At 48.0% G+C, this 13,340-nt stretch overlaps 1 protein-coding gene across 16 annotated transcripts in view; it reads right to left on the reverse strand.

The window, feature by feature from the left end:
• Window positions 1-13,340, reverse strand: part of BCL2L11 (BCL2 like 11) — a 79,404-nt gene that overhangs the window by 40,105 nt on the left and 25,959 nt on the right. For 7 of the 16 annotated variants that reach the window (XM_059891113.1, XM_059891109.1, XM_059891107.1 and 4 more), the window contains 2 exons: window positions 6,616-6,725; window positions 5,002-5,073 (listed from right to left, as the gene is read on the reverse strand). The exons of 1 other annotated variant lie outside the window; for it this stretch is intronic. In XM_059891113.1, coding sequence (XP_059747096.1) covers window positions 5,002-5,073; window positions 6,616-6,725 — 182 coding nt within the window. 16 annotated transcript variants of the gene reach the window in all.

The raw sequence follows: 13,340 nt of genomic DNA on the forward strand, positions 1-13,340 counted from the left end.
CTCACCAAGCCTGAAGACTGTATCACACATAAATGGTAGACATCAATTTAAGTATCCTAATCATAGCTGTTTGTGCTACAAAAACTGTCACTCTATCAACGTGTGAGTCAAGTGAGAAGCACCGTCTCGTGAGATACCATAGGTCTAGTTTCAATGTTTAAGATGCAGATTTTTCATTATTCTTTTTCTCAGACAGTAGTATAGAGCATTTTATTTTGTTTGACTCCAACATTCGATTAACGAAGGCCTCAAAAGAGGACCGTCTGAGAATATGCCTCTCTGAGTGTACGTGTGGTTTACCCTATTACCAAACAAGTTGCAATTCTGACCTCTCCCTGTCCACTATCTGCAGTAGATAGGAGAATATCACTTCTAAAAATAAGGATCGAACATCAGGTTCGTGTCTTACAGATGACCCTTGAACAAGATGGCTTTGAACTGTGCAGGTCCACTTACACATGGATTTTTTTCAATACGATACCTAGTTTTCATTTTGTTAATCTTTAAATTAGCTAAGTGTGGGGGAAAAGTCTGTGTTCAGTTAGAGATTATACTATGCAGAACCAGGTGAGTCCTGATGCCATCCAAACTGCTTCAGCTTCCTGCCCTTGGGTGAGTCACTTTCCAGTTTCTCTGTCTTGAGGCAGAGATGGTAGTGATGGATTTCTGTCTGCGTGGAGGGTGGTGCCCCAAGTCCCTCTGATGTTTAGGGGTCAACTAACAGGAAAATGCTCATGTGTTGACACCAGTTTTCCTGTTGCCCCCCTCAAAACCAGCCTCTAAGCCCCCTTTTCTTCTTCACTTCATTTAGTTCAGGGATACGCTTTCCTCTATATAGTTCAGTCAATTCATGCCTGCACACGCCCAAGACCAAAAGTAGGAGGCAGACAGCCCGAACAAAAGACACACTGTTTCCTGAGATCAAACAACGCAAGGGTCTCATCCACTTCTGGCCCGTCTAGAGAGCCTGTCCGATGGGCATCAGGTGTAGCCGTCCACTGCAGGCCCCTACCAGGACATCCCCAGGTCACAGCCTACCTGAGTACAGAGTGACTTAGGCTGGGCAACCTGATGCCTAGGAAAGAAGATGAACGTCCCAGTCTGGGTACTGGGAAGGGCAGGCACACAGGTTAGAGAAAGGGGGGACCTAGTCACCCCAAGAGCACATGTTTTTACATTCTGAAGGGTCTAACACCCCCGTCACAGCCATGGACTACAACCCGAGCCAAGCCTGAGAATCCCACCCAAGCGGACACCATTCTCAAGAGCCGGTCGTGAGTACAAAGCATCCCATGCCTGCAAGGGACCAGAGTCCATGCTTGCCAACACTCCCTCCAGCAGAGGATCTTGGACTTGCACTCACGCAATTTCTGAATTGTGGACGAAGCCAGAGGCAATAAAGAACAACAGGAAAGCGGGCCGCCTGGGTGGAGGCCCCCACCCTCAGGGAAGAGGCAGCAGCGAGCAGGGCCACTGAAGCACACAGAGGTGCTGCTGCCCCCGGGCTTCCTGCCAGCCCCTCGCCCTCTTCAGAAAGCCCCAGAGAGATGTGGCTTCCCTGCAGGTCCGCTGACAGCCCTGGCTGCCCAGTGTTCCAAAAGAGCCCTCTCTTCCCTCCTCGGGGTCCCAGAGAGGAGGACACGGGGAGCCGTGGAGCCAGGACACTATGTGGCTGCAGGTCATCCACCAGCAAATCCCAAAGGAATCCCAGAGCTCCATTACCTCTTCAGCCCCTTAGGTTCTGTCCCACTACAAGCCTGCATGTGACTGGGGTGCCGAGGCACTTTAGTGCCTAATTATGGTGTGGAGACACGCCGGAGGCTGCCACTAGCCAAATCTGCCACTAACCAATTTGAGCATCAAATTAAAGTGAGTCACTTTAGCCATGTCCAACTCTTTGCAACCCCATGGACTGTAGCCCACCAGGCTCCTCTATGAGAACTCTCCAGGCAAGAATACTGGAGCGGACTGCCTCGCCCCCCTCCAGGGGATCTCCCGCCCAGGGATGGAACCCGAGTCTTCGGCACCTCCTGCATCAGCAGGCGTTTTCTTTACCCACTTAGCCACCTGGGGAGCCTGCGAGACGTGTAATAACCTGTTGGACTGATCAGGGACCCAGGAACTCATTATGATAAATGAAGTAAACACAGGGGAAATACACTCATGAGATAACCACACTTTCCTTCCGTCACGAATGGGAAAGTACTGATGTGTGGTGGAGGACACCACCTCTGACCAGGGGCTCCGGAATGAGACGGATGGACACCCTGTGCCTCCTGATACAGTGCACGCAGGAGGACTCGACGTCACACTGCTGGGCAACTGGCAGGGTCCGCATGCAGCCCACAGATGACACAGCTCTGTCATGCTGTTCACTTCCCGCCGTGCTCACTACACTGTGGTTACTGGTTACATAAGAGAATATGCTTATTCATAGGAAGGACACGCTGATGAATTTAAGAATAAAGGAGTATTGTGCCTGCAACTTCTCCAATAGTTCAGAAAATAGTCTGCACACAGGTAGGTGTGAGAAAAGTGAAAGCCACTCAGTTGTGTCAGACTCTTTGTGACCCTCTGAGCTACAGCCCGCCAGGCTCCTCTGTCCATGGGATTCTCCAGGCAAGAATACTGGAGTGGGTTGCCATTCCCTTCTCCAGGGGATCTTTCCAACCCAGAGACTGAACCTGTGTCTCCTGCATTGCAGGCAGATTCTTTACCATCTGAGCCACCAGGGAAGCCCAAGGTATAAGGGAGGAGGATGTTAAAATACATGTGGCAGAGTTAGCAGCAGGGACTTGGGTGGCAGATAGTTAATAGCAGGGACTTGGGTGGCAGATACAAGAGGGGTCTCCGTACCATTTTGCAACTTTGGTGTAAAACTCTGCAATTATTTCACAACCAAAAGTTACAAAAACACAGCATGCACGGAGCAATAAAGCTCCCATCAAGTAGGGTGACGGGTCCCCCTGCCCGGGCAGGGTGGTCTGGGGAGATGACATTGAGTCCCGGAAGAGAAGGGGACATTCACCTGGGCTTTGAGCTCACCTGGGCCTCTCTCACCTCCTGCTTCAGGGATTCAGCCTCCACAGCTTTGGCCCACAGGCTGCCCCCCGCCCTCCTCAAGGGCACTGCGAAACGGGAACGCAGCCTGTCAGGCTTTGCAAGGCTCATGGCAACAAAAGACCAACACTTCACAAAAGGTACTGTAGCCAGATTAAGTAGCTGAGGACACCAAATATTTAAAAGGCCATGACCCACCATAAAGCGGCTAAGCAGCTACGGACTCTGCCCGCCAAGAAGTGACACCACCCGGGGACAGAGAGACAGTGCCTAACTTGAAGGCAAAACTCCTCCCATTTCCTGCTAAGATCTCCACCCCCAGCCACCCCCCACCACCACCGTATTCAACAATGGCCCATCTGCGTGACTGCAGACAATGGACTTCTGGGAATCTGACAAGTTTCAAGACAGGCGACCGCAGGCCTGGGGTCACTGGGTCACCACTCCGAGTTTCAGTCTGCCACTTTGAACTGGCTATTTATAAGATCTGGAGAATATGCTTCATTTTAGAAAAATCATGTTTTAAGTTACAGTCTGTCCCCTACTCTTCCCCCAATATTCCAGCCTTCATAGAAACCTAGTCTTTTAAATGATTAGCAAGTGCATTTTTGCATTGGTTCTTTTTTTAAAAAAGAGATGCCAAGTAAGGTTTACACTTACAAAATCTTGCAGGATATGGCAATGAAACTAACTTCTTATTTTTACCCAAAACACTGAGAAAACATTTGAAAAAAAAAACAAAACAAAACATGAACACCATCTACACTAAACCGTGCAGTTACACCGGGCAGGGGAGACAGAGCGGGAAGCACGAAGCATTAGAGGCTGCTTTGCCTTCTTCAGTGGAGAGGCAGGTAATGACACGGCCAGACGGACCGCGTCTCCTCTGCACACCATCCAGGACTGGCCACCACCTTGACCGCCTACCTGTCGGGTGGCTGTGCCCCAACCCCACCACGTTAGCCCTTCTCACCACTGACCACTCAGGGCCACCACGGAGATGCATCAACCAGACACATCTGAGAAGGCTCAGGGAAACCTTTGTAGAGCCACTGATATTTCATAAGGGCTTCCCTGGTGGCTCAAACGGTAAAGAATCCACCTGCAATGCAGGAGACCCGGGTTCAATCCCAAGACTGGGAAGTTCCCCTGGAGAAGGGAATGGCAACCGACTCCATGTAAGTTTAAAGAGAAACTTTGGCAAAATCTCCTTAAACCCATATGGCTCTATGGTCAAAGGCTCTCAGTCAGCTCCCAAGAGGATGGAGTTGACGCCTGCTCTCTGTGTCCTGAGCTTCCCGGACTCTGAAGGCACCAGGGCCCAACAGCCTCACCTCTCCCGGGGAGCCCCACCCAAGCTAGACCTGAGTCCCAAGGCTATCCACTGCCCTGAAAGATGGGGGAGGCAGGGCCAGTGTGCTGCTCAGTCACAGCCTTGCTCACCCTGTTCGGCTGCCACGGCCATTGGAAGTCACCTCCTTCTGCTGGATCTGTGACACGCGTCCGAATCACGGTGGATGCATTCAGCCTACCCCCTGGGAGGGACACATGTCCTTCCCGGCTCAGCACCAGGACCAACATCCCAGATACCCTGGGGCCCTGCTTCTGATCACTCCCCAAGTCCAGCGGGAAAGCCAAGTCCACACACACACAGACAGTAACCCCAAAATTCCACCAGAGAAACAAGGCAGAGGCCTGGGGGAACACTAACTTCTGTGGCCAATTACACAAGAGTCCACCTTGCAAAGAGGAGCATCACTGCAGAGCGAGGCTGAGAGGGGGTTTACGTTCTGTGAACGGGCTCCCACCAGGCTGCGGGGCGTTCTGCCAGCTAGATGCAGCGTCGTAAGGAATTCTGAAGCCTGTTCATCCATGTGGCATCTTGCATCTAATGGCAGACTCATACACAGCACGTTTCCCATCAAACACACATATACACACCCAACGGAAGGTATGAAGAGGAGCCAGTAAGAGTATTCTCAAAGTCCTCAACTCCTGGATGGAGATTCTATACTGGAGAAATAAAAAACTTGTAACTGGAAAACATCTCCGTGTATGTTTACAAAAGCTAAGAAAGCATCATATATAACAGGAAAATAAGAAAGATTGAAAGTAATTGTACAGGGACCATCCATTTACTTAGCAATAGCTAGCTACAAAAAAGACTAAGATTTAAAACAGGACAAAACATCGGGGTGTCCAAAGCATAAATTCCCTCCAGAAGAAACAAAAAAAGAATCTTTAAAAGGGGTTTATGTGAAACCATAATATCTGGGGAAAAAGGAGTCAGATGAGAAGTAACACAGAAAGAATGATATTAAATTTTATTTTGTAGAAAATAATTAAGTGCTTCCTTTTGGGTAAATCAACACAAACATCTTCATACACGGGAAACAGAAAAGACGGGGTTCTGCCACTGCTTAGTCACTAAACCGTGTCCTACTCTTTGTGACCCCATGGACTGTAGCCCACCAGGCTACTCTGTCTGCTGGAATTTTCAGGCAGGAATACTAGAGTGGGTTGCCATTTCCTACTCCAGGGGATCTTCTGGAACCAGGGATCAAACCCAGGTCTCCTGCATGGGCAGGCGGGTTTATTACCACTGAGCCACCAGAAGCCCAGAAAAAAGGTAAGCAAGCCGAAATTACATTCTCTCATGTGTGTGTTGCTGAACCCCTACAAGAAGTGGTCACACATGCTCCTAGGAGCCTAACTCCCTGAGTTGAAGCCTACACAGTTTAACAGTCTTCCATGAGAATAAGGTGTCCAAAACAGTAACATACATTGCCACTGAGCAAAACCAACACATGGGGTGTGCAGCCCAAGATCCAAGGCTGATTTTTTTTTTTCTTTTAAACCAACAGCATACCTCAAAAAATTCCAGCGCTATCAATTTGAGGTATAAAAAACTTTATACCCCAAATCATAGGCTAAATACTGGCCTCTTGATACATTTCAATAAATGGAACACTGAGAAGGGCAGTGGGGGCTGAAGGACAGAAAGGCGCTCCTGCTCTGACTCACTGCCTGAGACTTTTACCTCCCCCCTCCCCGCTCATCTTCTTGACTGCATCCCACAGCACGTGGGATCTCAGTTCCCCGATCAGGGATCAAACCCACATCCCCTGCATTGGAAGCACAGAGACTCAACCACGGAACCATCAGGAAAGTCCAAGACTCCTACTTTAAAGCTGGCATCATTCCCGTTGGCTGCATAAAGATGGAAATTTAGAAATTTCTTTACCTCTGACCCAAACTGCTTCAAAGGAGGACAGAAACACCCACTCTGGCTTGAAGACTACGTTAATATTTTTGTGGAAGTATTTCAAATATATAAATACTTCCTTTTCTTCAAGCATGGAGGGTTTAAGGTTTGTGCTCCTCCAATCCCCCTTGGCTCATACTGTATTTTGTCTAATCCCTACCACTTAAGTTCAGCCATAAAAGAAATGGAAAATGGGAATGCAGAAAGAAGAGTAGGTCACACCTAGGTAATACTGCTCACTTCCAGAATAGCACAGAATCAAAAAAGGAGGTAAAGAAAACATCATTTACCCTTCTTGGGTAATATGCATTAAACTCGTCTCCGATACGCCGTAGCTCTTGGGCAATCCATATCTCTGGGCGTGTATCTGCAGGTACAGCCTGAGACTGCCTCATGGAAGCTGCATGAAAACAGACAGAACAAAAATCACATTGTTTCCATGGATCATTCAGTAAGTCCCAAGGTCAGTTTCCAGAAGTCAGCCCATCTTACACATGGGATGTTCCCAGATGTCAAGAACTACAATCACACATTCAAGATTACAGTGGCAGGCTCTGCTATGCAACCTCTGGTTCATGAATAAGGGATACTGGAGATTCAGAAGTGCCAAATTTAAATATACCGCAGCCGATGAATGACACACCTCTATTTCGTGAAGGCAGAGACAGGCAGAAATGGTACAATCAATTCTGCCCAGGAAACACCCTTGACACGTGCTGCAGCTGCTCCTTAGTCACTAAGCCATGTCTGACTCTTTGAGACCCCACGGACTGAAGCCCACCAGGCTCCTCTGTCTACGGGATTTCTCAGGCAAGAATACTGGAGTGGGCTGCCATGTCCTTCCCCAGGGGAACCCTCCTGACCCAGAGACTGAACCTATGTCTCGGCACTGGCAGATGGATTCTTTCCCACCTGTGAAGCCACTTACCCTTGAAACATACAAGAACATAAGTTAGGCTGTCCAGACAATAACTATATTTTGATCAGAAGGTGAGGTGAAATTCCTAGGAAAATGTCAAAACGACACCGAGGATTATGAGATGAAACAGCTGTCCTACTCAAAGGGAAGTCAGAAAAAACCTGAGAAATGAATGAGCTGGTTTCCATGGAAGAAGGCGAAACACAGCCAGTCCACACCAGCACCACTGCGGGGCCAAATGAAAGCGTAATTGCATGTTTTGTCTCGATATTAATGCAGCTAACAAAGATGGCCTCAAGTGTGCAAACATCACACGAGGAGAGGAAATGCTCTGGGGGTAAGAGCAAAAGCCCTTCTGAAAGGAGAAAGAGGAGGGAGGTCCGCCCTTTCATTAAGCTGTCATTCCCAAACACACCCAGTACATTCAGCTGCTGGCTGATGAGCCCACTGCAAAGCCAAAATATGGAGCACACAAAAACGTGATTTGTCCAGAGATCCCCAGGAGCATCAGGGAGATGGTACCCTCCAAGGATTACGAGGAAAAGCACTTGCCACACTCGGAGGAGTACAGCGGGGTGACACAGGTAACAGGCAGAGAGGAGATTCTTGGATTTCAACTGCTCTCCGCACGCGGCTTATGCTTCCTGTTACAAAGAGCATGCTGCAATGGCAATTAAGACACACGTGCTCCACTTTAACCACAGGGAAATATTTAAACACCTATGATAATCAGATTCTGCCATAACATGAATACAGCTTCCTGTTTCGTGTTTTTGTTAAAAAAATTTTTTTTCTTGTATGCCGTATCTGGAGTTCTATTTATCATCACAAATAAAAGTGGTGTGGGTTCTTAGCTCTGTAAGATCACTTAAAAGTAAATTTTTTGAGTTTTTACCATGTCTTCTTAATTTCTTGCCCCAACTTCTCTGTCCCCCAGCCCTCGCCCAGGGGGAACGGAGGACCCCAAAAGGCTGAAAGCAGCAGGGTGCCCGCGCACATGCACAAGAACACTTGTGGATCCTCTCCAGGATTATTCGTGCTGGGAATGAGCCAGAGGGGAGACTCCCCAAGGACCCCGCATAAAGAATACAAACACTGATGTCAGGGAAGCTTTTGGGATAAGCCAGGCACGTCCCCTGAATACCTCTCCCACCACACAGAAAACTGCCTTGCCTACACCTTTATCACACTAACAGTTCTATCGTTACTCTGTGTAAGTCTATTAAAATTACATTTTAAATGGCTAAACTGGCAGAAAAAAGTTTCAGTTTAGACGTGATGCCAGATGGCAGGCCATAGTTCACTCCGATCTCCTGGGCTTGCAGCTCTTTAAGGATTTTGTCTATCAGAGGGACCAAACCATTACTGTCTTTTTATATTATCAGTGATCATGAGCTTTGCCCCTGAACTTAGAAGCTGCTGTTACCAAGTTAACTGACTCTGGAGGGAAAGGAAAGCCTCCCTTCTGTGCATCTGTACCTGTGGGACCATCTCAGGGAGGCACGGACACACCTGAGCAAAGCAGCACCCAGGATGCCAGGTGGCTGCTCAGAGCCACCACCACCAGCCTCTCCCGATTCCAGAGCCCCGCTCATTTCTCACTAGACTGGGCTCTCTCTCAGAGAGTAAATCTGCCTCCAACCCTGGAGTCAGAAATGAAGACAGTGCCAATTATCCAAAGAGTCTGTGAAATCTAGACTGCGTGTTTTCCAAAGATGAGAGACTGGTAAAAAAACTGCTGGCAAGTTACCCGAAGTTTAGCAACTTAAGACACTCACTACTTTACCCAACAAATATGAATGCCCATGAGCTAGACACTACTCAGGAGATGGTCCGGGTACAGCGACCAGAGAGGACCCAGGTCTGCTCCCATGAGCTTACATTCCTGTGGATTATAGGCTAAATTTCAACTAAGTGCTAAACTTCTTCTGGACAATGATACTCCTACTTTATATTCTTGTAACACAAAATATATGTTCGCTCCTTGGAAAAAACACTATGACAAAACTATACAGCATATTAAAAAGCAGAGACACCACTTTGCCAACAAAGGTCCTTATAATCAAAGCTGCGGTTTTCCAGTAGCTACATATGGATGTAGCTGAGCACCAAAGAATTGATGCTTTAATTATGGCACTAGAGAAGACTCTTGAGTGTCCCCTGGACAGCAAGGAGATCAAACCAGTCAATACTAAAGGATATCAACCCTGAATATTCATTGGAAGGACTGTTGCTGAAGCTCCCACACTTTGGCCACCTGATGCGAAGAGCCAACTCACTGGGAAAATACCTCATGCTGGGGAAGACTGAAGGCAGGAGAAGAGGATGACAGAGGATGACATGGTTGGATGGCATCACTGACTCAATGGACATGAGTTTGAGCAAACTCCAGAAGACAGTGAAGGACAGGGAAGCCTGGAGTGGGGTCACAAAGTCAGAAACGACTGAGCAACTGAACAACACAAAACAGAGGAAGAAGGTCTCTTGGTAGATTTCCCCTATGCAGTAGACGAAATCTATTGACTTCTACCAATATTTAAAACCCTCACTGACGTGTGTGGTTAAGGACATTCTATCTGACTCATGTGAGGTCTGGAGGCTGGAAGCACCACGGGAGCATGTCCAGTATCAAAATGAGCACCCAGTAACTGCATCAACCCAGCACCTGGAAATTTGGGGACCAGATGCGACTTACTCATCTTAGAGATAAACGTCTTGCTATTTATGGGGTAAGGAAATAAGCAGATGTTTCTTCTACGGAAAGAAGAGTTCCATAATGAACTGTTAGCATCAATAAACACACAGAAACATATCTACCAGGTCTGGCCAGGAGATTCAGGTGGGTTGTGTCTATGGGTGGCCCCTGAGGCCACATTCTTACATGAGCTCCTGGAACAGACGGTCCACAGACCAGACCTTGAGAAACACTGAGCAGAGGGGGAAGAAGGCAGGGATCAGTCCTGGGGCCCAGACCTGTGTCTGCAGAGAACACTAAGGAGCTGGAAGTTCTGATTAACCTTAGATAATGGCCAGGTTAGACTAGGCTTAGCACCTACTAACTGATAGTAACAGATCGGTAAGAGAGCTAGCCACCGTTCTTGTTGTTCTTTAGCTGCTCAGTTGTGTCCAACTCTTTGTGACCCCATGGACTGTAGCCGACCGGCTCTCTTTCCATGGGAGGAGCAAGAATACTGAAGTGGGTTGCCATTTCCTTCTCTTACGGGACCTTCCCAACCCAGGGATCAAACCCTTGTCTCATGTATTGATGGGCGGATTCTTTACCACTGAGCCGGCAGGGAAGTCCAGCCACTGTTCTTAGGAGTATTTTTTAAGTTTCTATAGAACAGTGACATACAATATACATTAACTTTTACAAAGGAGACTGATCTGTCTGGGCTACTCTATCACCATTTGGGGCAGTTTTTTTGCGAAGTAAATACTTTTCTCATTGCTTGAATTTATAAACCTAAAATGTTTAATGACCAACATGCATCCTGCAATAAAGACTAGCCAATGTGTATACAGAGTATTAGTTTTCAAGTAAGATTGTAAGGCAAAAATTCTATTTATTTTCAGAAGCATCCTATTCCTGTATTTTAAAAAGGCAGTGTTAATCTATAGTACGATGGACTTTTCCACCTAAGTTTCACAGATTATTTCTTAAGTGACAAGCATCTCCTTTTCGGGGGAGGATGGGGAGCCTTTCCTAAGCTTCACCACTAGCTTCATGTCCGTCTGTCTGCCATATGTGGTCTCATGTCACATGACAACCTAGCAAGACAGAGGGTGGGGTCTGGCTGCCCTGAGCGTCAGCTTATCAGTCCCAGGGCAGCACTGGTTGGAGCCAGAACAAAGGTTTTTTATTTCCTTTATCGTCAGTTTGTGGAATTCTTCTCCACAGTGACCAGAGCACTGACCACTGCAGTGAGGAAGGGATCCACGGCTCCGTCTTCTGAAGGTGAGCCTGGAGCTGGTGGCATTAAAGGGCAGGGGATACTTAAAAAAAAAACCCCTCAATCCTACAATCCTTTCTAGATACTTTATCTGCCTGCTCTCATCCACATATACTCCACTTATCAAAAAGATAACTTACATTAATATCTCTATAAGAAAGAGAAACATCATTATGCTGTCTGCAATGTGCTGCTGCTCCTGCTGCTAAGTCGCTTCAGTCGTGTCCGACTCTGTGTGACCCCACAGACGGCAGCCCACCAGGCTCCTCCATCCATGGGATTTTCCAGGCAAGAGTACTGGAGTGGGTTGCCATTTCCTTCTCCAGTGCATGAAAGTGAAAAGTGAAAGTGAAGTCCCTTAGTCGTGCCCAACTCTTAGCGACCCCGTGGACTGAAGCCCACCAGGCTCCTCCGTCCATGGGATTTTCTAGCCATAAATGTTACCTGGGCTTCCCTTGTGGCTCAGCTGGTAAAGAATCCACCTGCAATGCAGGAGACCTGGGTTCTACCCCTGGGTTGGGAAAATCCCCTGGAGAAGGGAAAGGCTACCTACCCACTCCAGTATTCTGGCCTGGAGGGTGGCAAAGAGTCAGACACAACTGAGCGACGTTCATTTTTACTAGCAAAATGTGTGTCTCTACTGCAAACAAAAGCTCTTATTACTATGTGAAAAGATCCCATTTTTAAGTAAGGCAATTTTACATACACATAAAAACTTCTTCAAAGGGGAAATAACAGTGATGAGGTGTATTCTCACCCACAGAAAATGCAGCTTCAGCATTTAAGAATGCATTTCATACATAAAGGTGGGAACTAAAACAGGAGAGGGGAGGGAAGACAAAGAGGCACAACCAAACAGGAACTGCTCTTAGTGTAAAACTGTTTTCCGTTGCTCAGTTGTGTCTGACTCTTTGCGACCCCATGGACTGTCGCCCAGCAGGCTCCTCTGTCCATAGGATTCTCCAGGCAAGAACACTGGGGTGGGTTGCCATTTCCTTCTCCAGAGGATCTTCCCAACCCAGGCACAGTACCTGCATTGACAGGTGGATTCTTTACCCACGGAGCCACCAGGGAAGCCCAATGCAAAGTTACTACTGTCCAAAAGCTGTAGCCAGAAGTCCACACAAGGCCGGCTCTGATCCCACAGTGTCTTCCTGAGCTTGGGAACTTGCTGGGAGCCCAGATTCCTAACCAAAGCCACTCATCACAACTTGTAAGGCAGGACTTTCCTGGTGGTCCAGTGGTTAAGAGTCCGCCGGCCGGTGCAGGGGACATGGGTTCAACCCCTGGTCCAGGAACGAGGATCCCTCAAGCTACAGGGCACCTACTGATGCCCATGCATCACACTTCTGGGCCTGGCCACCCTAGAGCCTGTGCTGTACAGAGGCAGCCACCGCACTAAGCCTGTGCGCACCACAACCAGAGAAAGCCTGCACACAGCGACGGAGACCCAGTTCAGCACCCCCACAGAGGCTCAGCGTGCGACTGCGTCAGAGGAGGGCGGTCCAGCAGTGAGACATGCTCATTAGAGCTCATCGAACCTCTTGCAGACAATTTTATGAAATCTAGCACTTACCGGTAACCTGATTTCCTATAGTTAAAAAAAAACAAACCCACAAGGTGTATGATTAATCTATTTTTCTCTCCCAGTGTAGAGGTAGGTAGGAAGGGGGACCTTTTTCAACACCACAGAACTCTCGAGTTACTGAAAGATGTGCAATGTTTGATTAACAGACTGTTGTGGTTCAGCTACAGAACTAGTTTCCAGCCCAGAGGGTAATTCCAAATCTTAAAAGTTCAGCAATTGAAAAAAAAATTAATATCGTGGTTAAGTGGCTGATAGTGAAATCAGGCTGAGGCTTTCGGAAAGGGCTTTCTGTAGCACTGCCAGCAAGAGTGGGAACATTAAAAAAAAAGAAAACGAGATTGCCGCTGCGTAATGAGCTTGACATCAGTCAAGCCAAACCTGATTTTTCCTGAATGCCCAACCACTCCTACCCCACTGCTCCGAATGGCAGGTGTTCAAAGGCACCGAGGTCCCAGCCTGACGTTCACGTCCATCCTTCCACACCCAACCAGGGGGCTGGGAGCATCCGGAGGCGGGGCTAGGGGAGCGCAGGGTATACCTGTGCGCACACCGCTT

This window comes from Bos taurus, chromosome 11 (assembly GCF_002263795.3).
Source record: "Bos taurus isolate L1 Dominette 01449 registration number 42190680 breed Hereford chromosome 11, ARS-UCD2.0, whole genome shotgun sequence".
Classification (NCBI taxonomy): Eukaryota; Metazoa; Chordata; class Mammalia; order Artiodactyla; family Bovidae; genus Bos; species Bos taurus.